This window comes from Nicotiana tabacum, chromosome 15, assembly GCF_000715075.1.
Source record: "Nicotiana tabacum cultivar K326 chromosome 15, ASM71507v2, whole genome shotgun sequence".
Taxonomy (NCBI): Eukaryota; Viridiplantae; Streptophyta; class Magnoliopsida; order Solanales; family Solanaceae; genus Nicotiana; species Nicotiana tabacum.
Window position 1 is genome coordinate 122,847,347 of NC_134094.1, and position 23,576 is coordinate 122,870,922.

The window sequence follows — 23,576 nt, forward strand, 5'->3', positions numbered from 1 at the left end:
TTTTTATCCGCTTGATATGCTCCCGGGTTATCGAACAAATATATCTCGATATGTGCTCACTTCGGCCAGGAACCGGTGAACCTTTATCGAGTTTGAAATCGGAGGTAAGAACACACGCCACCGGAACACACTCCTCAGGCCGTGGATCTACTGGTGTTTTGTCAGCGGCAGATTGGGAAGAAGAAGCTTTTTCTTTTCGGGGGATGATTTTTGATGTCTTCACCATTTTGGATTTAAAGAAGGTGACAAAGATTTGGTGGTTTAGAAGAAGAATTTTGCAAAGAGGAATCACAGATTTGCGAATAAACTCAGAGAATATGAAAAAGAACTTGAGAAATTTAGAGGATTGAAAATGTAAAAGCGGTGAATGATAAAGGGAAGGGCTATTTATAGATTAAAGCAATGGCGGTTCAGTATCAGCGGTGGCCGACCACCGTCTGACATGCAATAAATACCTTGAAAGACTAAATCGACGGGACAGCTATCACGTGCGTCATGATCGAGTCCAATGTAAACGTCAGCTTATAATCCGATCGAGCCGTTAAAAAATTATATCGTTTCTCACCACATCCTTCCCGAGAAACAAGGGGACTATTTGTATATGGTCGAAATAGATTTCGGCCTTCATACGATTGATCGAAGTAGAAACATAATAGATCAAAGAAAGACTTCGTAATGGGTTCCGAAGATGGTACAAACAAGCTTCGGATTCCAGATATAGGTCAAACACCGAGTTCGAAGTCATCATCGAGCTCGGGTCTGAATCGAACTGAAATGAGATGATTTCGAGCTTAAGGGGCAGAGGCCAACCGGGATCGAGTCCTAATCATCACCTGATCCTGAGTCCATATCGAGCTCTAGAAGCACTACCGACCAACACCGAGGCCGATCGAGTTCGAGCTCACAGACAAGAGCCGTTGCAAACACATTAAGGGAGAGAATCTCGACGGAAATTAGAAAAAAACTAATTTATCATGGATTCTCCACTATGTATTTTTAATTATATCGAAAGTAGGATCCTCCACTATAAAGAGGATGGCTACATTTCTGTAGAAGGCAGTTTTTTTGGCTTACATTGTAATTCAAGCATCATATTCTCCTATATTCGGGAGTTATTCTTTAAAGCTTCATTAATTGATTCATCTTGCTTAGTCCTAAAAATCATCTTCTTTACAACCTTATTTACTTCGCATTCTTTGCAATCCATATTTGATATTTCTATTTGTCCTTACGATTTGTATTAAGCTATACCACATATCTTTAGAACTACGTACAAATTCAACTCTATCCGTTTTTTCGGGTAAACAAGAATAGTTCAGGACACTCTTGATCCGAAAAATTGAACTGAAAAATTGAAATTCATTACGCACCGGCTAATTTTTAAATAACAGTTCTTTAGAGTAGCTATCTGGTGTAAATTTTTAAATAACAGAAACCAAGATGGGAATTAGGATCCTTATCTACATGGGCCATTGCTTAGAATACTCGGCGAAAGGAGATTCCTTAGCTTGTAACTGACAATTTATTCAATTACTCCTAGAAATAAGGGGGACGAATAGATAAATCAAAGAGTTAGAGTTTTTTTTTGGGTTTATTTTAATCCAAAAATTTCTACTTTTCAAAGTTATCTTACAGCTAGTTTTTTCTAGTTAATTTTATGATTATTTTGCTTAAAATAAATTACAGAAAATTAATATGTCCAAAATATTAAATCATGAACTGAAAAAAGAGCTAGGAGAAGATACTATATGATATTGTTCATGAATTTGAACTGCGAGGAACCTTTATTAATACGTTGTTCGAAGGGATAATGCGTATTTTGCTTTCTTTGTTCAGCCTTTAATTCTCTTCATTTTAATGTATTTCTCATCAGCTGATCCCTCTCAATTATTTCTTCCTTTAAGCCTAAAAAATATGCCACATCTATGAACTCTTTTGCAATCCACCTCCCACCCCCAACACACCCCTTCCCCTTCTTGCTTGGTTTCCCTCTATCTCTATTTAAACTTCTTATTTTCTTTCCATTTCAACATCTCATTCAACTAATACTAAAAACTTTTCTTCTTTCGTTGAATTAAAATATCAGCAAAAGAGGTGCTTTAGATGTGGTCAAGCCGTACAAGTTTGGGCCAGGTAGTGCTATGTAAAATCAGTACTGTACACTGTATAGATTTTCTGCGTCTTTTTCTTTTATTGATTCCAGTTGACGTAACCACCACAACGATATCATTTGGCAACCCAAAGATATTATGCAAATGTTTGAACCTTCTGATCGTCTTATTTAATTTCTAAAGCTTTATTATTAAAGAGGATTTTTTTTTTTCCCATTTGTGAAATGTATAGTGACGTTTTGTAATGCCCCGACCTCATGTATTTGCATTGTACTTAAGAGAGAAAGTGAACCAGTTATGTCAGTGCATAGTATAAAAATTAGCTAATTCATAGAATATTATCAAAATTAACCAAATGCTACTAATATTATCCAATTAATTATTTATAGCTCAAAAAGGTTAATTTTTTGCTTTTTTGGGTGGATGTTATTGAAATATATTGAATATATATTTAGGAGTTTTGAATCTTAGTTTTGAGATGATTTGGTGGAGTTTTAAGGTGGTTTGAATTGAAAATTCGAAATAGAAGATGAACATGAAAAAGATGATATGTGTATCACATTGTGTATCATTTGTGTATCACATATGTATCATGTGTATCGAATGTGTATCACATGTATATCCATGTATACACGTGTGATGGATACATGCGTGATACATGTTTGATAATTATATTGTAAAAGAATTTTTTAAACTCGATTTTAGTTACGAATTTTGATATAAAATCAGTCTCTTTTTGCTTAGGTTTTTGAAATCTTATATATTTTATACTTTATATTTCATCACATCATTTGCTATTGTTCTTGCTTTATAATGCACACAAGAATAATTCTGACTTAGGGAGGTATAAATAATAAACAGAAAATGACCAAATTTATCCCTTTACTTTCAAAAATTATTTGAATGTACCATATGCGTTTTGCTATTTGGTCATTTCAAACCCGATCGTTATACTATGGATCAGATTTACCCTTATTTTTAATATTGGGCTACGTGACAACACCTTATTAAAAGATCCATCCCCAATTTAATCTAGGAAATTTTACCTCCTATAGCAAAGGTATACACTATATTTATTATAAACCAAAATTATTTTAAAATATTATTTTCTATAGCTACCTTTTTTATTTTATGGTATATACTACCATTGAGGCATGAAATACGCTATTTATGTTTTTCCTTTCTCTTTCTTTCAATTAACACATGATTCTCTCTCAAAAATTTTCTTCTCTCTTTATCTTCGAGCAAAATAGGCCGAATCATAGATATACGAAAGAAAAACAAATCACGAAAGAAAGCCTAAAAATCTCAAAATTAGAAACATGAAGGTAAACCTATAATAAAAAAAAGGAGGCGGAGATACCTTGGGCGACATATAGATTGAAGAGAAAGAGGGATTCTTAATGTGGTAAGTAAGAGAGAAAAGAGCAAGAAGCAGTCAAATTGGAAGCGTTGTAAATTGTAATGGAAGAGGTAGTGAAGTGTTGGCCAGAAAATGCCATCTCCGACGAATATTCTTTTTTATTTTTTAGTCACATACAATGATACAAATACATTATATTATATTCAAATTCACTCAAACACATTATAATTTTGTATAAATATATTTTTTTGCATGTGTTTATGTATTTTGAAGGTCTATATTTTTTTAATATAGCTGAATATACCTATATTCATGCATATTGTAGTACACTCATGTACAGATATACAGTTGTATCACTTTCTTCTCAATAACAGATTATGTTTTCTCATATCCCCTAAGTGTGGCCTTCTCTTGCATGTCTTCTTCCTCGAGCTCAACCTTCAGATCCATGGCAACTAACATGGTATCAGAGCCACCAGAGTAGATCGAAGGTAATACTCAAGCTAGTCTTTAATCTCGTTATCGTAATTTCACAGTTTTGTGGTAAATTGTCCAATTGTAGCGTGTAGCAGAAAGACTAGGGTTTACTCTTGAGAAACGACTAAAAATGACGATTGGAGAAGAAATGTTATCTGAAACTTCATTTCCTGTCAATTCCGCCACTAGTGCAACTGTATTTCGATCAATTGACCATAATCACCCACTCTTCCTTCAACCAACAGACACTCTAATAAGGTCAGGTTTACTTAGTAGTGTAGTATATGCTTCTAATGCTCACAAGTTTTGGGAGGATTTAAAGGAGAGATTCGATAAGGTGAATGGATCCAGGGTTCTGTGTCTACATAGAGAGATTCATACCCTCGCTCAAAGTACCGTGTCTATTGCTGACTACTTCTCCAAATTAAGAGATTTCTGGGATGAGTTTGATGTGTTAATGCCTTATCCTGGTTGTCCATGTCCTGAGTCTAAAAACTATGCCCAACACTTTGAGTATCACAAGATACTTCAGTTTCTGATGGAATTGAATGAGTCCTACTCACAGTCAAGAAGCCAAATTATGATGATGTCTCCAATTCCTAGCATTAACAAAGCCTACTCTCTACTCTCCAATTTCACTCAAACCACACAAACTACTGAAGTCATAGAAGGAGTTGTATTCTATTGTAATAAGAACCCAGCAAATGCAGGTGAAAACTTCAAGTATAGAAAGAATTAGGTTCAGTGTGAATATTGTCATTATAATGGGCACACAAAGGAGAATTGCTACAAACTTTATGGATATCTATCAGACTTCAAAGGAAAGAAAAATGGGCAGAGTTCTCGAGTGTATGCAAATAGTGTGAGTACTCCAATATTTCCAAATGCTGTAGAAGCAGGCACTCAGCAAGTCTCTTATGGAACTCAACCAGGGATGCAACAAGTCCAACATGCTTACATGCCTCAGTTTACACAAACTACTCCCAACAATACTCCTGTTGTTCCTTTCTTCACCAAGGAGCAGTACCAGCAAATTCTTTAGATGTTGTCCAAATGGAATGAAGAGGGTCCAGAATCATCTACACTCTAATTACTCTAATGTCCAATTATCTTAAGCGTAATTGGATTATAGACACATGAGCCTAAAATCATATGACTTCACAACTTGATGCTCTTACCCTTTGTCAAGTAATTCCAAGTTCAGAGAGGTGCACTAGTCAATTACCTTATGGGAATATAGTCTTTATATCACATAAAGGAACCTCCTCAGTACTTAGAAATAACAATATCTCTAATGTGCTATACAATCCAGACTTTAGATACAACTTACTCTCAGTGTCTCAACTCACCAAAGAACTTCAATGCATAGTTGCATTCTTCTCTGACTTCTGTATTTTTCAGGATCTTTACAGTGGTCAGGTGAAGGGGACTGGTAAGGAGGAGCATGATTTGTACATACTTTAAGGAGGATCATCACAGTATTCTACAGCAATACCAGAAAATAAGTGTGCTCACAGAGCCAACTTATTTGATTCTGAAGTAGTATCGCATAGGAGATTAGGACATGCTCCTATTGATGTAATAAGGAAGTTAGACAGGAACTCATCACTGTCATGTATGCCCAGTTGCTAAACAATCTAGATTGCATTTTCCTTTAAGTACATCAGTGTCTCAATCTGCATTTGACTTAGTTCATTGTGATATCTGGGGGAAATAAAGAGTTCCCTCTCAAAGTGGTAAGAGGTATTTTGTCACAGTAGTTGATGACTATACCAGATACATTTGGATTTTTCTGCTCAACTTCAAATCAGAAGTTATAGTTGTACTAAGAGACTTTCTAACTCAAATAAAGAACATGTTTTCAGCTTCAATAAAAGTCTTAAGGAATGATAATGAGTGAGTTTTTCAGTAATGAGTTTAAATAGTTGCTCTCTAGTATTGGTATCTTTCATTAGAGTACATGTGTCTACACCCCTCAACAAAATAGAATTGTTGAGAGGAAACACATAACTATCTTAGACATGGCCAAGTCTTTCAGGTTCCAGGTTGCTGTTCCTCTATGGTTTTGGGGTGAATGTGTCTTCACTGCAGTCTACCTCTTCAACAGGCTGTCATCTAGAACACTTGGGTACAAATCACCATTTGATTTGCTTTACTTGCATCCTCCCTGCAACACTTAAAGGTTTTTGGTTGTCTATGTTATGCAGTATGTCCTAGAATTGTTGACAAGTTTTCACCAAGAGCCATCCTTGTTGTCTTCCTGGGCTATTCTTCATCTCAAAAGGGTTATGTGGGTTATGTTCTGTATGACTTTAACTCTAAGTCTCTATTTGTTAATAAAAATATTGTTTTTCAGGAAGACATCTTTCCTTTCAAGCATATGTTATCTCCTGGAAGCACTATATTTCCTATACTGGATCTGCTCTCACCAATTAGTGCAGATCCCAGATTATCTGCCACAGATTCTTCTCTTGGTGCTGATGTTCTTCCACATGAGGCTGATGTTATATCGGAGGGGGAGCCTCATCTTTCTCATGTTGATTCTCCTCACCACACACCAGACTTTTCTACAAGTCCTACAAATCCTGCATGTGATCTCCCAGATAATGTAGCACCTGTTGATACTCATGTTGAGGGTCACCTTGATTCTATAGAAGTTGTTGATGCTGCTGCAGGAATTAACTCACTTGGTGTTGTACCTGCTCAGGTTAGAAAATTCTCCAGGACCAGTAAGCCTCCCTTATGGATGCAAGATGTCACGACCCCAAACTGGAGGGTCATGACTGGTAACCGGCTATACTTGTCGAGCACCGACATACATTTTATCTAACCTTTCTTATTATCTGTAAGGTCCAACGAGGTCAACATAAATGGTAGACATGAATCACAAACAACCAACAATGATAGATAACGACATAAACACATATAACATGGGCCGACAAGGCTATCGTAAAGCTATATACAACAAAACCGACTGAAACAGATTACTATAACTACTTTGATAAAATACTTTATTCCAAAAAAGTTAATTCTTATCTAGTAAAATAAGTATATAATGTTATTTACAAACTTATCTATTAATTGGTAATTATTATACATGGTAACAAAATAAATATGTTAATATTTTATAAAGGTTAAGACATTGATTAAAATAAAATATCATATCAAATTCTAATTTTTCCCAATATAATATCAAAATACAAAATTTTCTACTATAAGTTCTTAAAACGATAAAACAAAATAACTCTCACTTTATGAAAAAAATAATTTCTATTTTTCTAATAAAGAAAAATCTCATTTATAAACTTCCGCATATCATGTACTTAATTTAATGGCCATCCAAAAAGTAAAAATAACAAAAACTACTTAAAAGCAAACTTATCAAATCTTTACTAAAAGGTTGTCAAAATTACGGGGTCTTTGTTAATACTGTCATAAATCCCCTATAACCACATGAGTAACCTTAATCCCTTCAAATTTATATGGATTTACTATAGTGCTGTATGTTACATCCTTCCTCCCTCAGGAATATTCGTCCTCGAATGTAAGAGTTTATGGGGAGTCTAGCTCATATAAAATGGACACTAGCCAAACCTATAAGTAGTTAAACCCGACTTGCAGCCTCACAAGGTTATACAAAGCATTATAGATATGTACATTAGTTATGTATCACCAATTTTTATTAAGAGTATTCTCAGGCTATTGTTTACCTCTTAGAGCCGTTTCAGTTTTCGTTGTATTTTGCCTTCTCCTCTCATCCTCGTTATCTAAGGATAAACAGAAAATGCTTTAGGATACACGTACGAGGTGAAGAGTATACGTAAGGGTCAACTATTAAGAACCTTTAATCTGGAACAAGTAAGGGTATCTAGACTTTATCTCTTCTTCTGCTTCCCATGTCGTTTCTTCCTTATTCTTGTTTCTCCACAATACTTTGACGGAGGCTACATCCTTTGTTCTCAGCTTGTGGACTTGTCAATCCAATATAGACACTGACACTTCTTCATATGATATATCCTCCGTAACTTGTACATCTTTGATAGGGATGACCAGAGAAAGGTCTCCAATACATTTTATCAACATAGATACATAGAATATCGGGTGTACAAATTCCAATTCGGATGGCAATTCTAACTCATAAGAAACCTGTCAAATTCGTTGAAGAATTTTGTATGGCCTGATATACCGCGAACTCAGCTTACCTTTCTTCCCAAAACGCATAACACCCTTCATCGGTGAGATCCTCAGGAAACCCCAATCACCAACCTCAAACTTCAGATCACGACGTCGAACATCAGAATAAGACTTTTGCCTGCTTTACGCTGTCCTCAGTTGCTCTTGTATCACTTTCACCTTCTCAATGGCTTGGTGAATCAAATCTGGCCCATATAATTCTGTTTCACCGACTTCGGACCATCCAACTGGTGATCTACATCTCCTCCCATACACTGGATTGGTAGCTATCATTGTAGGCGAATTCTATGAGTGGCAGATGATCATCCAAATTCCCCTTGAAATCTATAACACATGCTCGTAGCATATCTTCAAGTGTCTGAATGGTACGTTCAGCCTGTCCATCACTCTACGGATGGAATGCAGTGCTGAGATTCACTTGTGTGCCTAAACCCTTCTGAAAAGACCTCCAAAAGTTAGCTGTGAATTAAGATCTTCGGTTCGATATAATAGATACTAGCATACCATGAAGCCTAACAATCTCCTTGATATACAACTTCGTATAATCTTCAGCCGTGCAAGTTGTCTTAACTGGCAGAAAATGGGCAGATTTTGTAAGTCGATCAACTATCACCCAAATGGAGTCAAACTTATGATAAGAGCGAGGTAATCCAATAATGAAGTCCATATTTATCATCTCCCATTTCCAAGTCAGAATCTCTATATTTTGAATCAATCCACCAGGTTTCTGATGCCGAATTTTACTTGTTGACAATTAGGACACTTGGCTACAAATTTTGCAATAGACTTCTTCATATTATCCCACCAATACTGCTCCTTAATGTCATGATACATCTTTGTCGAGCCGGGATGGATGGAATATCGGGACTGATGAATCTCAGTCATAATCTTCTCTCGCTACCCTGCCACATAAAGCACACATAATCGGCCCTGGTATCTCATTTTCCCATCTTCTCCAATCTCGAAAGCCGTAATCTTACGATGCTGAATGCCCTTTCTCAATCGTACTAAGGTAGGATCTTCATATTGTCGTGCTTTTACCTCGGCTACCAAAGATGATTCCGATGTATTCTGTACATTAACACCTCTGTCATCACAGTTTAATAATTCGATTCTCATATTGGCCAGCTGCTGAAGTTCTTTAGTCAACCTACGTCTACCTGCTTCAATATGTACTAAGCTTCCCATTTACTTATGACTGAGAGCGTCTGCCACAACATTGGCTTTACCGACATGGTACAATATCTCGACATCTTAGTCTTTCAATAATTCAAGCCACCTACGTTGTCTCAAATTCAACTCATTCTTCTTGAAGATATATTGTAAACTCTTGTGATTTGTGTAGATGTCAACATGGAAGCCATATAAGTAGTGTCGCCATATCTTCAAAGCATATATTACTGCAGCCAATTCCAAATCATGAGTCGGGTAATTCTTTTCATGTTTCTTCAGTTGTCTCGAAGCATAAGCAATCACCTTCCCACGTTGCATCAATACGCACCCCAAACCTATACCTGAGGCATCACAATATACCACATAACCTTCTGTTCCTTTTGGGAGAGTGACCACTGGCGCAGATGTCAATCAATTCCCTGAAAACTACGTTCACAAGCATCAGACCACTGGAACTTGGTAGCTTTCTGTGTTAACTTAGTCAATGGTGCTAATATAGAGGAAAACCCTTCTACAAACCGCCTATAATATCCTGCTAGCCCAGGAAGCTGCGGACTTCTGATGGTGTTGTAGGTCTTGGCCAATTCTTCACTGCATCAATCTTCTGAGTGTCGACACTAATACCCTCGTCAGATATCACACGGCCAAGGAATGCTACTGAGTTCAGCCAGAATTCACATTTGGAGAGCTTAACATATAAATTACAATCCTGAAGGGTCTGTAATTCTATCCGCAAGTGGCCCACATGTTCCGCCTCTGAATGAGAATACACAAGAATATCATCAATGTATACGATCATGAACACGTCAAGATAGGGTCTGAATACACTATTCATGAGATCTATAAAAGATGTTGGGGCATTTGTTAGCCCGAACGACATCACCGAGAACTCAAAGTACCCACATCTTGGTCGGAAGGCCGTCTTTGGAATATCCCTCTCCTTAACCCTCACCCGATGATACCCTGAACGTAAAGCAATCTTGGAGAAATACTTAGCACCCTGGAGTTGGTCAAACATGTCGTCAATCCTTGAAAGTGGATACTTGTTCTTTATAGTAGCCTTATTCAACTGCTGATATTCGATACACATCCTTAACGACCCATCCTTCTTCCGCACAAACAAGACCGGCGTACCCCAAGGTGAAGTGCTAGGCCTAATGAATCCCTTATCCAGCAAGTCCTTCAACTGTGCCTTCAACTCTCGCAACTCAGCCGGGGCCATCCTGTACATAGGGATAGAGATCGGCTGAGTGTCATGTAACACAACAATGTTAAACTCAATCTCCCTTTCAGGAGGAAGGCCTGGGAGTTCATCTGGGAGTTCGCCTCCATATCTCTAACACGAACGAGATGATAAATGTAACCTTTTGAGATCATCCTCCTTGCCTTTAGATAGGAAAACCAACCTTTCGGTGTAACAATGTTCCCCTTCCATTCAATAACGGGTTCACCGGGAAACTGAAATGTAAGACCCCATAAAGTCATTCCTAAAAACCCGGGTTCCGTGATGCCAAAGTAGGAGTAGAGGTTAATAATAGTAGAAATTCTTCGCGGCGAGCTTTCTCGCCGCGGTTTCGGACTATTTGGGTTAAAAATGCGCCAAAAAGTAAAGGAAAATGTTTGGTAGTGTTATGCATTTCCGCGGTCCATTATGCGATTGCAGAATCACTCTACGGACCGCATAATGGCCGTAGAGTGAGGCAGTTAATTGGGCCAGATTGGATGAAATTTTGCGGTCGACTATGCGACTGCAAAACTGTTCTGCGGTTCATTATGCGACCGCAGAACAGGTTGTGGGCCGCATAGTGACCACAACCGGGGACATGTTTTTGCCTGTTTTGGTCACCGATTACGCGACCGATATGCGGTCCGCATATCGATTATGCGATCGCAGACCCTTGTTCCGGAGCTTCATTTTTGGGATTTTTAAACCCGACCCTATTTCGTTAAAACACATCCCATGGACCATTTTGATCATATTTTCTGATATTTTTAGAGTGAGAGAGAGGGTCCTAGTGGGAGAAGTGATCTTCATCACATTGCTCTCCAATTCTCACTTAGAATGTTTAAGATTATCAAGAGAGGCACCTAGGTCTTCTTCCTAAGAGGTAAGATTCTATTACCCAAACTATTAATTTCAAAATGTAACTAGAATGGATCATTAGTAAGGTAATTCATGGGTATGGGAGTAATTACCTTGCGTGCATGTATCCTTGTAGTATGTGGGAAGACTGTGAGCTAAAAATGACAAAGAATATGTTGGGGAAGGATGGAATCCTCTACAAAGAAAAAGGGCCTTAAGGCATAGATGCACACCTAGTGTTTGATAATATGCTCAAATGAGTTAAAACCATGTCCATCTTCCTAATTTTGGTTCAATTTTGTTATATTGCTAAAATATATTGAAGTGGCTAATATTCCAGAACATCTTAGAGTTTTAAGGAGCTCAATTGAGGTATGTTGAGTAAGCCCTTGATCATTATAGAATTGGCAATTTCTAACGTGTTTGTGTTGAAGGATGTAAGTTCAATATTTATTCTAAATGATTCATCATGTTATCTTGTCATTGAGGATGTGTTTAAAAATGCGGAATATGTGTTAGAAATGTTAAGACTTCATGTCAAGATCGAAATAAAGGTTGTTATGCCAAATTGTATAAAAAGCCTCTAAGTGCCTAAGATTCCCAAATTGCTCATATGTGAATTTAATGTCTTGAATGGGGAGCCTTATTGATTTTGATAATGATATTGAATGTGAAAAAAAGGTCTGGAACTATGAAATACGGCCAAGTGCTAAGAATGACTTTGTAATTAATCATTAGTGTCAATGAATCAAAAGTACATGAAAGAAGCAAGATGTGAGATGATTGACTGAAAAGGTTTGATGTCTCAAGTGAGATAGCCTAGCCATTCGGTCCGATATCGGACTCCGTGTAAGAACACAGTGGTATTGTGGATGAAATTCTAAAAAAGGGTTGATGTCTCAAATTAGATGGCCTAGCCGGTCGGGCAGTGATCAGACGCCATGTCGCACACATAGTGGTACTGTGCTGGAAAGTTATAATGAAATTGTGTAAATGTCTCAGATGAGTCGGCCTAGCCGATCAAGCCGAGATCGGACTCCATGTAAGAATACAGAGGTATTGTGAATTGTGGAACATCGGTACTAAAGGTCACTCAACCTAGTAATATGAAAATTCTCTTGAAAATGTATATGATCCTTAACTTGTTGTTTTACTATCATTTGAAGCCCTTATTGAATTCTTGACTGTTCCTCTTGTATTATTATTCATTCTATTGAGTTGGTGTTTATCTATACATACTAGTGCTATTCGACGGTACTAACATCTCTTTTGCCGGGGGGCGCTGCATCTTTAAATGGATGCAGGTGATTACAAAGCAGACAATTCGGATCACAGATAGTGCTGCATCCTCTTCCCAGCAGACTCGGTGAGCCCCCATTTCATTCTGGAGTCATGTATTGTACCTTTTGTTTATATTATGGTCACTTTTTGAGGTATCGCCGGGGCTTTGTTGCTGGTACCATCTTTACTCTTTTTTGTATCTTTAGAGGCTCTGTAGACACTATGTGGGTTGTATATGGGTGTTGGGAATGTTAAACAAGTCATGTTGTGTTTGATCACTTATTCCACTTGAACTTTAAGAAACGTGTATTTTGGGACTTAAAAGCGCAATGACTAATGAAATGATTTAGGATTGTATGAATAAAACTCCTACTGTATAATTAGTAAAATTACGTCTTCTATTGATCATGGGTTAATTGGGTAGAAAATATCTAACAGGCTTGCTCTGTCGGGTTCACTCGGTTGAGCGCCGGTTGCTCTTCCCGAGGATGGGGCATGACAAACTTGGTATCAGAGCCTAAGGTTTTAAGGATCCTAGGATGTCTCGGAGCCGTGTCTGGTAGAGTCCTTCTTATTGGTGTGCTGTCGACCACATCTATAAGTTGGAGGCTACTTGGACATTTAGGAACAATACCCTTCTTTGATATTCTGGATCGTGCGATGAAACTAATTATGCAACTGTTCCTCATCTAACTCGTGCATTCCTTTAACTTTTAGTATATGGCACCTAAGAAGAGAGCAAGAACTGGCCAAGGAGCCAACGCCGCATTAGGAGTGGCAGCTGAACCTTTATTTGATGAAGCGGGTGAACACCCAAGGGGTGAAGATAATCCCCCGACTGCTATACTACCTGATTCCACTTCACCATCCTAGGCCACACCAGTTCCTACACCTACTGAGGGTGCGACGGTTCCTCCACCTGACATTTCGATTCCACCTCCATCCCCAACTTCCAGCTCTGGTATTTCTGATGGGGATCTTTGGGGAGCTATTCAGATAGTGGCTTCTCAGGACCAAAGGTCGAATGTTGCACCTACATCCTCTAGCCAACAAGAGAATTCTAGTGGTTCCAAGGTGAACATGTTTCTACAGTTGGATCCTCAGGTGTTCATGGGTGCTAATCCCGAGGAGGACCCACAAGACTTCATTGATGAGATGCATAAGACTCTCCGGGTTATGCACGCTACTGAGACGGAGGGAGTGGAGTTGGCCTTCTACCGCCTGAAAGGAGTGGCCTATTCTTGGTTTGAGCTATGGGAGGACTCTCGGGAGGGAGGGAGCCCTCCAGCGAGATGGAGTGAGTTTATTGATGCCTTTATACACCATTTCTTGCCTGCCGAGACTAGGGCAGCCCGTGCCGCACAATTTGAGAATCTTAAGCAAGGGAGTAGGACTGTGTGGGAGTATCACATAGAGTTCGCGCGCCTATCAAAATATGCCATTCTCATGTTGCCTACTATGGAGGCTAGAGTGCGCCGGTTTGTGCAGGGCCTTAGCCCCTTGGTTATCAATGAGGCCGCTACAACTGCCTTGAATTCAGACATGAACTATGGGAAAATAGAAGCATTTTCTCAAGCTACAGAGGACCGCAAGTTGAAGAACATGAGGGAGAGAGATGGTACCAGCAAGGCTCGGTCCGCGGGCAACTTTGAGGAGTCATTTGGTGGGGGACGATCAACTTTCAGGGGAGGGTTGTCAGGGCCATCCCAGTCTCATGCTCAGTCTTCAGCCAGTGCACCGCCAGCGGGGCACAGTCAACAGTAGAGGAGTCGCTTCAGGCCCAATCAGGGCAGCAGGGGACCCCACTATCAGGGCCGATCATGAGGGAGGTTCCCGCAGCAGCGGAGGCCCTCATGCCCCAGGTGTGGGAAGATGCACTTGGGTATTTGTTACATGGACTTACCTATATGTTACGGGTGCGGATTGAGGGGTCATATTCAAAGGGAGTGTCATTCATCCCGCCAGGGGGCGAGCAGGGGCATAGCACATCCATCCAGTTCTGTAGCTGCTACATCTTCCGCAACCCCTCCAGGTCGAGGCCCTCCGGCACCAGCAGGGCGTGGTACAGCTAGGGATGGTGCGCAGAGTTCAAGAGGACCCAACCATTTCTATTCTATGAGCGGTCTCCAGAATGCATAGGCTTCTCCAGATGTTGTCATAGGTATATTGACTGTCCAAACTCATGATGTATATGCTCTTATTGATCCTGGTTCCACCTTATCCTATGTTACCCCTTATGTTGCTATGGAATTTGGGATAGAACCGGAATAACTTCCTGAGTCGTTCTCTGTATCTACTCCAGTTGTCGAGTCTATTGTGGCCGCACGAGTTTATAGGGGTTGTGTTGTCACGGTGCGTGGTCGGGACACTGTGGCCGATCTCATTGAATTGGGGATGGTTGATTTTGATGTAATTATGGGGATGGATTGGCTTTATTCATGTTTTGCTAAGCTCGACTGCCGAACTAGAACTGTGAGGTTTGAATTTCCAAGTGAGCCAATTGTTGATTGGAAAGGGGATAATGTGGTGCCGAATGGTAGGTTTATTTCTTACCATAAGGCCACAGATATGATTAACAAGGGGTGTATATATTACTTGGTCCAGGTTACGGACACCGATGCTGAGGCACCTACACTCGAGTCAGTGCCAGTTGTGAAAGAATTTCCGGAGGTCATTCCTGATGAGCTCCCTGGGATTCCACGAGACAGGGAGATTAATTTTGGGATTGATGTGATGCCAGGCACGCAATCTATATCTATTCCGCCATACAGAATGACACCAGCTGAATTGAAGGAACTAAAGGAACAATTGAAGGATTTGTTAGAGAAGGGTTTCATCTGATCCAGTGTGTCGCCATGGGGTGCACCGGTTCTCTTAGTGAGGAAGAAATATGGATCACTGAGGATGTGCATTGACTACTGGCATCTCAACGAAGTCACAATAAAAAACAAATACCCACTACCAAGAATAGATGATTTGTTTGATCAGTTACAGTGTGCTAAATACTTATCCAAAATTGATTTACGATCCGGGTATCACCAATTGAAGATTAGGGAGCAGGATATTCCGAAAATAGCTTTTAGGACCCAGTATGGGCATTTTGAATTTCTGGTGATGTCTTTTGGGCTAACAAATGCCCCAGCGGCTTTCATGGATCTTATGAATCGGGTTTTCAAGACTTTCCTAGACTCCTTTGTGATAGTGTTCATTGACTATATTCTTGTGTATTCATGAGGTCGGGAGGACCATGCCGATCATCTCACGGCAGTGTTGCAGACTCTTCATCAGCCCCAATTGTATGCGAAATTTTCAAAGTGTGAATTTTGGCTCGAATCTGTTACATTCTTGGGTTATGTTGTCTCTAGAGAAGGAATCAAGGTTGATCCTCAAAAGATTTTAGTAGTAAAGAATTGGCCTAGACCTACAACGCCCACCGAGATTCGCAGTTTCTTGGGCTTAGTAGGGTATTACATGAAGTTTGTGGAGAGGTTCTCTACTCTTGCCTCTTCATTGACTAAATTGACTCAGAAAGCAGTTAAGTTCCAATGGTCCGATGCCTGTGAAAGGAGCTTCCAGGAGTTGAAGTCGAGATTGACTACAACACCAACGTTGACCTTACCAGACGGTACAAATGAATTTGTGGTATATTGTGATACTTCAAGAATTAGGCATGGGTGTGAGTTAATGCAACACGGCAAAGTTATAGCATATGCTTCTAGGCAACTCAAGAATCATGAAAAGAATTATCCAACATATGACTTAGAACTTGCGGTGGTGGTTTTTTGCATTGAAAATTTGGCGTCACTATTTGTATGGGGTCCATGTGGATATATTCACGGACCAAAAGAGTCTTCAATATATTTTCAAACAAAAGAAACTGAATCTGAGGCAGAGAAGATGGCTTGAGTTACTCAAGGATTACGAGATCGATATTCTATATCACCCGAGGAAAGCCAATGTTGTGGCGGATGCTCTTAGCCGGAAATCTATGGGTAGTTTAGCACACTTAGAGGTATATCAAAGGCCATTGGCCAAGGAAGCCTATCGATTAGCTAGTTTGGGAGTTCGTCTTACGGACTCTAATGAAGGAGGGGTAATTGGGCAAAATAGGGTCAAATCATCACTTGTTGTGGAAGTCAAAGAGAAGCAATACAACGATCCATTTATGGTGCAATTGAAGGAGGGGAATCAAAAACATAAGACTACAGATTTTTCTCTTAGCATGGATGATGGTACACTATTCCGTGCATCCAGGTTCTGCGAAGATGTATCACGACCTCAAGGAAGTCTATTGGTGGAATGACATGAAAAGGAATGTGGCAGACTTTGTGGCAAGGTGTCCGAACTGTCAGCAAGTGAAGGTCGGACATCAACGGCCTGGTTGGTTGGCACAGAACATATAAATTCCAATATAGAAGTGGGAGATTATTAATATGGATTTTGTAGTAGGATCACCAGACACTCCATGCAAGTTTGACTTAATTTGGGTGATCGTGGACCGACTCACGAAATCAGCACACTTCTTGCCAGTTAAATCTACCGACACAGCGGAACAATATGCTCAATTGTATTTCAAGGAAATAGTGGCACTCCAGTTTCTATCATTTCCGATCGAGGGGCTAAGTTCACGGCCAACTTTTGGAGGAAATTTCAACAAAGTTTGGGTACTCGGGTGAAACTTAGTACAACCTTCCATCCACAGACTGACGGGCAAGCAGAGCGGACTATTCAGACGCTTGAGGACATGTTGCGTGCTTGTGTTCTTGATTTCAAGGATAACTGGGATGATCGTTTGCCACTCATAGAGTTTGCTTATAACAACAACTTTCATGCAAGTATCCATATGGCACCATTTGAGGCATTATATGGTAGGAGATGTAGATCTCCCATTGGGTGGTTCGAGATTGGGGAAGCAGGGTTGATAGGGCCAGACCTTGTGTATCAGGCAATGGAAAAAGTTAAGATCATAAAGGAGCGGTTGAAAACTTCTCAGAGTCGTCAATAATCCCATTCGGATGTTCGTTGCAAAGGAGAGTTCAAAGAAGATGATTGGATATTCTTGAAGGTTTCCCCCATGAAGGGTATTATGCAGTTTGGGAAAAAGGGGAAATTGAGTCCAGGTATGTCGGGCCGTACAAAATCATTCAAAGGATTGGTGAGGTGGCATACAAGCTTGAGCTACCACCTAAGATGTCATTAGTACACCCGGTATTCCATGTGTCTATGTTGAAGAAGGTAGTTGGAGATCCGTCAGCTATTGTTCCGGTTGAGACCATGGAGGTTAATGAAGAATTGTCATATGAAGAGATTCCAATTGCCATTCTTGATAGGAAAGTACAAAAGTTGAGGAATAAAGAAATTGTCTCCGTGAAAGTGTTATGGAGAAACCAACAGGTTGAAGAAGCCATGTGGGAGGCCGAGGAAAAGATGAAGAAGAAGTATCCTCACTTGTTTGAATAGTTTTGTAATCCTTTCTTTTACGAATCTGTCGCCTAAGAATTTTGTATCACTTGTTCAGTTAAAGTAAAGATGCTCATTTTGATTATATGTTATTTACATGAGCCACGATTGGTGTGGTTATGAGTTATGCTATGTTGTTGAGTTCTATACATGTTTGTAAAATGTGTTTCTCGGGCTCTCTGACAGTTGGATAGGCCTAGTTACAAACGAAACTCTGGCGAAATTTTTGAGAATTTAGAGAGAGAGTTGAATTTGGGGTTGCTAATGTAGGATATGTTAACTGAGTTGCACAAGGTGCTAATAATGGACTCAGATCCTTATTCGAGGATGAATGATCTTAAGTGGGGGAGGATATAATATCCCGTAAAAAATTTCCTAAAAACCCGGGCTCCGTGATGCCAAAGTAAGCGTAGAGGTTAATAATAGTAGAAATTCTTCGCGGTGAGATTGCTCGCCACGGTTCGGACTTTTTGGGTTAAAAATGCACCGGAAAGTAAAGGAAAATGTTTGGCAGTGTTATGCGTTTCTGCGGTCCATTATGCAACTACAGAATCACTCTGTGGACTGCATAATGGCCGCTGTGTGAGGCTATTAATTGGGACAGTTTGGATGAAATTTTGTGGTCGACAATGCGACCGCATAACTATTCTGTGGTTCATTATGCGACCGCAGAACAGGTCTGCGGGGCGCTTAGTGACCGCAGACACGAACACGTTTTTGGCTATTTTGGTCACCGATTATGCAATCGATATGCGGTCCGCATATCGATTATGCGATCGCATATGCGATAGCAGACCTTGTTCCGGAATTTTATTTTTGGAGTTTTTAAACCCGGCCCTATTTCGTTAAAACACATCCCATGGACCATTTTGATCATATTTTTTGATATTTTTAGAGTGAGAGAGAGGGTCCTAGTAGGAGAAGTGATCTTCATCACATTGCTTTCCAATTCTCACTTAGAATCTTGAAGATTATCAAGAGAGGCACCTAGGTCTTCTTCCTAAGAGATAAGATTCTATCACCCAAACTCTTAATTTCAAAATGTAATTAGAATGGGTCATTAGTAAGGTAATTCATGGGGATTGGAGTGCTTACCTTGCATGCATGTATCCTTATAGTAATGTGGAAAAATTGTGAGCTAAAAATGACATAGAATGAGTTGGGGAAGGATGTAATACTCCACAAAGAAAAAGGGTCTTAAGGCATTGATGCACTCCTGGTGTTTGATAATATGCTCAAATGAGCTAAAACCATGTTCATCTTCCTAATATTTGTTCAATTTTGTTATATTGCTAAAATAGATTGAAGTGGCTAATATTCCGAAACATCTTAGAGTTTTAAGGAGCTCAATTGAGGTATGTTGGCTAAACCCCCTTCTTCTTAGAATCGAACCCCACGGTGATCATGTAATTGGAGTAAGCCCTTGATCATTATAGAATTGGTGATTTCTAACTTGTTTGTGTTAAAGGATGTAAGTTTAATATTTATTCTAAATGTTTCGTCATGTTATCTTGTCATTGAGGATGTGTTTAAAAATGTGGAATATGTGTTAGAAATGTTAAGACTTTATGTCAACATCGAAATAAAGGTTGTTATGCCAAATTGTATAAAAAGCCTCTATGTGCCTAAGATTCCCAAATTGCTCATATGTGAATTTAATGTCTTGAATGGGAAGCCTTATTGATTTTGATAATGATATTGAATGTGGAAAAGGGGGTCTGGAACTATGAAATACGGCACAAGTGCCAAGAATGACTTTGTAATCGTAATCACTAGTGTCAATGAATCGAAAGTACATGAAAGAAGCACGATGTGAGATGATTGACTGAAAAGGGTTGATCTATGAAATGAGATGGCCTAGCCGTTCGGGCCAATATCGGACTCCGTGTAAGAATACAGTGGTATTGTGGATGAAATTGTTAAAAGGGTTGATGTCTCAAATGAGATGGCCTAGCTGATCGGGCCGTGATCGGAGGCCATGCCGCACACATGGTGGTACTGCGCTGGAAAGTTATAATGAAATTATGGAAATGTCTGAGATGATGCGGCCTAGCCGATCGGGCCGAGATCGGACTCCGTGTAAGAATACGGAGGTATTGTGAATTGTGGAACATCGGTACTAAAGGTCATCCAACCTAGTAATATGGAAATTGTCTTGAAAATGTATATGATCCTTAACTTGTTGTTTTCTATTATTCGAAGCCCTTATTGAATTCTTGACTGTTCCTCTTGTATTATTATTCATTCTATTGAGTTGGTGTTTAGCTATACATACTAGTGCTATTCGACGGTACTAACATCCCTTTTGCTGGGGACACTGCATCTTTAAATGAATGCAGGTGGTTACATAGCAGACAATGCGGATCTTAGGTAGTGTTGCATCCTCTTCTCAGTGGACTCGGTGATCCCCATTTCATTCTGGGATCATGTATTGTACCTTTTGTTTATATTATGGTCACTTTTTGAGGTATTTCTGGGGCCTTATTGCCCATCTTTACTCTCTTTTGTATCTTTAGAGGCTCCGTAGACACTATGTGGGTTGTATATGGGTGTTGGAAATGTTAAACAAGTCATGTTGTGTTTTATCACTTGTTCCACTTGAACTTTAAGAAACGTGTATTTTGGGACTTAAAAGCGCAATGACTAATGAAATAATTTTGGATTGTATGAATGAGGCTCCTACTATATAATTAGTGAAATCACGGCTTCTCTTAATCATGAGTTAATTGGGTAGAAAGTATCTAACAGGCTTGCTCGTCGGGTTTACTCCGTTGAGCGCCAGTCGCGCTTCCCGAGGATGGGGCGTGACATGAAACCTAACCATATTTGTACGACAATCAACGTTTGCATAACATGATGCCAACCAGTCCATTTCCATTATCACATTAAAGTCAACCATTTCTAATTCAAATAGGTTCACCGAGGTTTGGAGACTACAAATTGTCACTGTGCAACCTCTATATACCCTTCTAGAAATCACAGAATCTCCTATCGGAGTGGATACCATAAGTGGTTTACTTATCAATTCAGGTTCAATGCCAAACTTATTAGCCACAAAGGGTGTAACATATGATAATGTATATCCCGGATCAATCAACGCATATACATCATAAGAAAATACAGACGATATAACTGTGACAAAATTAGGAGATGACTCGAGATCCTGTCGACCTGCTAGAGCATACATTCAATTTTGTGTACCGCTCGAACTCGGCATTGCACTTCTACCTCTACAATGACCCGCCGACTACTAAAAATCCCGTGTTGGAGGTCGAACTGATGAGGAAGAACCATAGACAGATCCAGTTGGTTGCACCATACCACCACATCCTATGTTAGAAAAATCCCGCATCATATGGCCAGGCTGTCCGTAAGAATAACACGCATTGGAACCTCGACGACATAGTCTAAAGTGGGCCTTACCGCACTGATCACAACGAGGTGTTGGGGGTCTCGTCTGACTAGTATCCCTATGATCTTGAGAGCCTTATGCCCGCGAACTCTAACCTGGACTAGAATAGCTAGATCGATCGTACCAATGCCTCTGAAACTGTGTAGGAGTACTAGCTACGGGTGGTGTTGAACGCCTCGAAGATTGGGGCCTAAAGTCACCAGAATACCTTGTGGGCCTCGCCCTCTTATGTTTGACCCTATCTTGATCCCTATCTGCCCTCTGCTGGCGCATACGATCCTTCAGTGTCTGGGCATAAGCCTGAATACGGGAAATATCCATGCCCTACACCAAAGAGGTTGTCGTGCACTCATTTATCATATGTGGTCCTAACCCGTTCACGAATAGGTGCACCCTATCACTCATCTCGGCCACCATATGGGGAGCATACCTTGCTAATGAATCAAACTGCATACTATACTCTCACACACACATATTACCTTGCCGAAGGTTCAAGAACTTATCAGCTCTAGCTCGTCGTATCTCATCTGGAAAGTAGTGACGAAAAAAGGCCTCAGAAAAGTCCTTCCATACAGTTGGAGGAGCATTCAGTCCCCTTAATCTCTCCCAACTATCATACTAGAAAACCGCTAAATCCTGTAACCGATAAGAAGCCAACTCTACTGCCTCAGTATCACTAGCATGCATAACCCATAGTGTACAATAAACTTGATCAATAAAAGTGTGTGGGTCCTCCTTGGGGTATGATCCAGTAAATACTGGAGGGTCTAGATTAATAAAATCATGAACTCTCACACTAACGGGTCTGTTAGCAGCACCGGTATTCCGCATCTGAGCTTGAACAACTGCTAATCTAGTCAACAACTGCACCACACTTCGCATATCTTGGTCTGTAGTGCCAGACGAAGGAATTGGAGGTGCTGGATCTATCCTAATCTTGTCTCGAGGGGCGGAATAAATGAGGTCTAAGACTACATCTCGCCCTAAGCCTCATTCTGGCCCACTCTAGCAAGAGTAAACTGACTGGTACCCTCTCCTGCAACTGTATCAATCCGTATACGATCCATCTGCTTTCCAGTCGAAGGCATCACTGAAATAAAACAAGGTGAATATTAAAGATAAATACTTACGACCCCGCTCTAACGCACTATCTAGATTCAAAAGGAAGGTAACAACCCTAAATGTCATGTAGCCTCCTAATTATAAATGTGGTGCGCTACACATCCATAATCAAGCCTCTACTAGACACGGCTCATAGACAACCCCTAGGACAGACTTGCTATGATACCAAGTTTGTCACGACCCAAAACTGGAGGGTCATGACTGGTAACCGTCCATACTTGCCTAGCACCGACGTACATTTTATCTAACCTTTATTATTATCTGTTGCGACCAAACACACTCACGCAAGTATACGCGGTCGTCAAGTAATAAAGTGACTCAAAGTCGGATGTCGAACCCACGAGGACTTATGATTAGCTATTAACTAAATTAGCCTATCTTAATTATCTAAACAAGAATTAAATCTAAAAATATTTTATTCCAACTAATTAAATAAGAAAAATATAAATAATAAACTTTGAACAGAGAAAGAGCAAATTTTTATGATATCAATGTAATGAAAACGATCTAGGGTTATGGTCTATCTAACAATCCTATTGTATTCTTCAATTGAATTGACCGACTAATTTATCTAGCTTATTGGTTGACAGGGTTAATATTGCTCATAAGAATCTGTCGAGTTCTTACTCGCCTATTCAAGCTAACCTAACGCCTATATGTCTATGGAGTTAGAATCAAAAAGAACGCATTTATAATTCCTGTAAATCAACCAAGCAAGGTAATTAGGTATATGTCTATCCTAACCACAAATCCGTTCCCCGATGCCCGAGTTCAAGAACTTGCCCTACTCAATCCTATATGCAATATAGAATTCCCACTTTCGAGTTCAATTCTAGATTCGTAGATAATATTCAATTGGTGATCAAGCAATTAAATAATTAAGTGCAAGATTGAATAAAT

The 23,576-nt window shown here is 39.7% G+C and overlaps 1 protein-coding gene across 1 annotated transcript in view; it reads left to right on the forward strand.

Moving 5' to 3' along the window:
• Positions 1 to 5,103: 5,103 nt before the first annotated feature.
• The window catches only part of LOC142169841 (uncharacterized), a 32,451-nt gene continuing 13,978 nt past the window's right edge, over positions 5,104 to 23,576 (forward strand). Inside the window, exons 1-3 of the mRNA XM_075231762.1 lie at positions 5,104 to 5,139; positions 5,353 to 5,383; positions 6,159 to 6,658. Coding sequence (XP_075087863.1) covers positions 5,104 to 5,139; positions 5,353 to 5,383; positions 6,159 to 6,658 — 567 coding nt within the window. The remainder of the gene's footprint in view (positions 5,140 to 5,352; positions 5,384 to 6,158; positions 6,659 to 23,576) is intronic.